Source organism: Monoraphidium neglectum (assembly GCF_000611645.1).
Source record: "Monoraphidium neglectum strain SAG 48.87 unplaced genomic scaffold scaffold03030, whole genome shotgun sequence".
Taxonomy (NCBI): Eukaryota; Viridiplantae; Chlorophyta; class Chlorophyceae; order Sphaeropleales; family Selenastraceae; genus Monoraphidium; species Monoraphidium neglectum.
This window is the reverse complement of record NW_014010598.1, coordinates 1-4,425: the sequence shown is the minus strand read 5'-3', so window position 1 is coordinate 4,425 and position 4,425 is coordinate 1. Positions and strand designations below refer to the sequence as shown.

The 4,425-nt window shown below is 64.8% G+C and overlaps 1 protein-coding gene across 1 annotated transcript; it reads left to right on the top strand.

The window, feature by feature from the left end:
• Positions 1–1,747: 1,747 nt before the first annotated feature.
• On the top strand, positions 1,748–4,227 carry MNEG_12044 (hypothetical protein; the record flags this gene model as incomplete). Its single annotated transcript, XM_014039484.1, has 7 exons — positions 1,748–1,916; positions 2,051–2,175; positions 2,380–2,488; positions 2,774–2,893; positions 3,144–3,745; positions 4,026–4,155; positions 4,184–4,227. 7 exons carry the CDS (start codon positions 1,748–1,750, stop codon positions 4,225–4,227), a joined length of 1,299 nt encoding a protein of 432 aa, XP_013894938.1.
• Positions 4,228–4,425: the final 198 nt, after the last annotated feature.

The window sequence follows — 4,425 nt, the reverse complement described above, 5'->3', positions numbered from 1 at the left end:
AGACTGCAGGTTGCTGTGTGCGTTGCTTAATTGCTGAAACTCAAGTGCTGAAGCTGCAGCTTCAGCAGTGTCGGATGTTGAAAGTTTGCGGCCTTAGGACGCTGCGGACCTCAACATAGCACTGCGTCGTGCGTAATAAGCTATATAGGCGGTCCAACAGAGTTGTATTGAGGCCTGGTATGGAGGGTTGGCGTGCGCAGGCCTGCAGTTGGGAACAATGATCCCGCGGGTTGTCTTTGATCACAGCGCCTGTGATCAGCCTCCTAGCTCCCTCCCACCACCCACACTTCGCTTTTCCTGGCCCCAAAATGCATGACGTGGCGAGTCGCGATGGTGTCGCTGGTGGTAAAAACCTAGCGGTGAATACCCGCACCTCTACTAGTTTGGCGTCGGTGCGCCTTGAGGGCGCCTGCATCAGTGCATAGGAGGACTTTGGGTGGCGCGCGTGCTGCTCAGAGACAGAGGAACAGCGATTGCTCTGAAAATAGGGACAGAAATTACTTTTTATTTGCTCTGCGCCGCAATGGCCAACTTCAGCTGAAGCTGAAAACCGCGTAGTGGGTGCGAGCAACATCATCCCAGTTGACCACCTCGTGACCGCCACAGTGTTAGCAGCGCGTGGATGGGAGTCTGCAAAGTCAGCAATTTGGCGCCCGTATTGCAGAGCTCTTGCAACATGTGATCATCCATACAGCCGGTGCATCGCTGATATGGGGTCGGCCACCTACTGCCTTCAACACCCAGGTAGATCAACTCGCTGCAGCTGGCAGGGAAGGAGGGGGGCGAGCTGGTGCAGACTCCGTGCAGGTGGAGCAGAACGGCCGCGTAAGGCGTTGTGGCGCACCAAAAAGACGTGGGCTATCAACATATGCTGGTTATGATGCCTGTAGCCGGGGTTTTTTTGGGCTTCGGGGTCGTGTCCGTGGCAAGGACGGCCGGTACAAAATCCTGGGTGATTGGCGCCTGCGGGTGGCGGGTGCTGGCAACCTTTGCTTCGATACACCATGGGTGGGCATGTCGCTTGGGGATTTGCAATTAGATACAGTATAAACGCAGCACGCTGGCCGAGGTTTCTTTGTGTGTGGTTGGCTTGGGTGGTGTGACTGCGGGTTATGGGTAGTGAGAGGGTTATGAGTGCTGGCATCGTGGCAGGCGGCCAATTAAGAGTCCTCATGCAAGATTGACATTTGCACTGCAAGATCCTCATGGGGCGATGAAAGCGTTGCAGCCGGTGCGGGGCAGTACTGTACTCACGAGCGGTCCCGTGAGTATCAGTACAAGCGCTGCAAGGCGCAGTTCAATTCACGGCGGTGTGGCTACAGAGCCCCACAGCGTGATACGACTACCTGTGACGTACTAGTAGCAGCCAGACTTGAGAATTCTTGGTTTTCCTACAATCACAGCGTTCACCATCCATACTGTAGCAGCGAGATCAGCGAGACAGCGACGACGGTTCACTGGGCGCGTACGCTTGAGGCTCGTCACGCAATAGTGCATACACAGTCGTATATGCAGCGGACACGCTGAGGCAGGAGAGGTGCGAGGCTCGAGGGCAGGTGTGTCTTTTCGGCCTGCTCACTCAGGTCCCAGCAACGGCCCGCCCATACTATAAGGCCGTTGGTGGCAGTCATTGCGTTCTGCACGAAGCTGCAAGCCCTCAGCCGCGACGGCGTGCACCGCCGCCCGCTGCCCCGTCGCGCTCTGCAGCGCCTCACCCCGACGACGGGCGGTGCAGCCGAGCAGCGCAATGGAGCCGGCAGCGGCGCCGCCGCTGCCACTGCTGGAACTGCCGCCGGGCCTTATATCAGAGTATGTCGTGCCGAGGCTGCGGCCGCGCCAGCGCGCGGCGCTGTCCCTTACATGCAAGGCGCTGCGGAGGATCGCCCACGACAGCGTGAGGGAGCTGGTCCTGCCAGGTGAGCCCCCTGCCGCAGCGCCGCCCAACCTCTCCCCGCTGCCCATGCGAGGGCCGCCACCGCCTGCTCCAGCCGCGTGCGCCCACGGCGCCGACCGCGCGCCACGCCCCCGCCGCCGCCCGCCTCGCGCACAGGCGGGCGCTGCTGCCCCGCGGTGCGCTGCAGCCTGCACGAGGTGTTCCCTGGCGCGCGGTCGGTGCAGCTGACGCCCTCAAACCTCCACGAGGCCATGAACGTCATCCCCAGCCTGCTGATGACGGTGCGGCCGCGCGGCCCCCTCGCAACCGCGGGTCAATCAGCCCGCCCATGCGGCTGACCACCGCTGTGCTGCACTGCAGGGCAGCAGGAACGACGTCTGTGGGGCCCTGTAGCCTGCCGCTTCCTCTATCGAGCCAGTCGAAGCGTCCTGAGTGCAGCCGCATATGCCCACCCCGGCGCACCCTTCCGCCCCTGGCGCCCGCAGATGGGCCAGGGCCTGCCGAGCCTGAGCCGCGTGCTGCTGCATGACAAGCTGCCGGACGAGCCCAGCGAGCGGCGCAAGTGCGCCACATGCTCCGCCTGGCGCAACACCTGTGAGCGGGGCGGCGGGGGTGCGTGCATGCAAGGGGCGTGCGCCCTTGATGCGGCACCGCTTTTTTTGCCTGTCATGCCAGGCTTGTTTCCGGTTTGGTTCGGCGACGAGTGGCAGGCGAGGCGCTGTGCAGCAAGCAGCCGGCGGGGCTATTCAAAGCAAGCTGGTTCACGGCACGTGCGAGGGGGCCGGTCCAACCCCCGCCATCCGAGGCTGCCCGCGACGTGCGTCAACGCAGCCCCCATCGGCAGCCCCCCCTCCACATCCCGCCCCCCCCCCCTCACAGATGACCTGGCGGCAATTGTTTTCACCGTGCACGGCTGCCTGGCGGGACAGCTGAAGTCGTTTGACTTCCAGACCCACTACATCAGCAACGCAGAGTGCATGGCGATCGGCAACATGACAGGTGGGAGCGTTGTCAGCTGATCGTGTCACCAAGCTGCTTTTAAAAGCCACTTGCACCCAATGCCTAGTGTCGCTTGGGCTGCAAGCCGCACGGTGGGCAGATGCAGGCGGTGCGAGGCAGCAGCAGCAGCTTTGCGCTGGCCCAGGGTTGAGCTCACGGCGCAAGACGTGCGCCCTCTCATCACCTGCCCACCCGCGGCACGCCCTCCAACCCTCCCCCCGCATCGCGCTCCCCCCCCCCGGTGGGCCAGGCCTCACATCTCTGCGCTGCAGCTCCCCCCACGGCTTCTGCGCCGGCGGCCTCGCCGCGCTGCGCCGCCTCTCGCGGCTGCGGCGCCTGGAGGTCACAGACGCGCCGCGCTCTTGGACCGACGACGACGTCGAGGCGGTGGCGCACATGACGGCGCTCACGCGCCTGGCGCTGGGCGGCAGCACCGGCATGCTGCGCCCGCTGCTGCAGCGGGTCGCGGCTGTCGCGGGCTGTGCGGGCGAGGAGCCGGCGCCGGACGCGGCGCGCGGCGCGGCGCCGCCGGCGGTGTTCGGGTTTGGGCTCGCGCCGGCCCCCCCCGCCCAGCAACAGCAGCAGCAACAGCAGCAGCAGCAACAGCAGCAGCAGCAGCAGCAGCAGCAGCAGCAGCAAGAAGGCGATGCCGTGATGGCGGAGGAGGACGGCGGCGGCTCCCAAGGCGCGGAATGCGCCGACGGTGAAGAAGGCGACGGCACTGCGGATGGTGGCACTGGCCAGGGCCGCCTGCAGCTGCTGGAGCTTGAGATCACGTTTGACTGGATGCCCTCCAGCAACGCGGACCTGCTGCCGGCCGTGGCGCAGCTAAGCAGCCTCACGTCCCTCACGGTGGGCTGCTCCCAGGCGTTTGGTTGCACTTGCATCCCAGCTTGCCCCATCAAATGCCCCCCCCCCCCCGGCACGTCCTTGCCGCTGCACGGGAGGAGGCGTGTGAGGCCGGTTGGCCTTGCGCTTGGCCCGCCTGGCGGGTGTGAGGGGAAGCTGCGCGCTCGACGATTCAGTCGGGACACAACGTCTCCATGTTTGAGGTCGCCCCCGTCTATCCACCTTTGCGCCTGTCACTTGACCGTGGTTTTAACCCGTCATCATTCATCCACGCCCTCTGCAGATCGGGTGGCTGGGGCAGAGCGCGCACAGCAGCAGCACCGCGCGCCGCACGCCGCTGCGCAGCTGTGGCGCGCTGTCCGCGCTGTCGGCGCTGCGCGCCCTCAGGGAGCTCAGCGCGGGGTGGCCCGTGGGTGAGCGCCCCCGGCCGCGGCGCCGCAGGGAGAAACAGGGAAAGAAAGGGACACATATCTGCCCCGGGCTGAGCGGAACCTCGCGCGTGCCGCCGGGTTGCCGCCTGCCTTCTTTTCGGCTAGCCCTGCAGTGGCTCCAAACTACTGCACTGCCAATCACGCGTCCTCTGCCATGGCCCGTGCACTTTGCATGTCATCACCCAGATCGTATCAAATTCGATCAGATTAGGTTGACGTGCATATGACCCCTCCTCACCCGCCCCTGTAAAC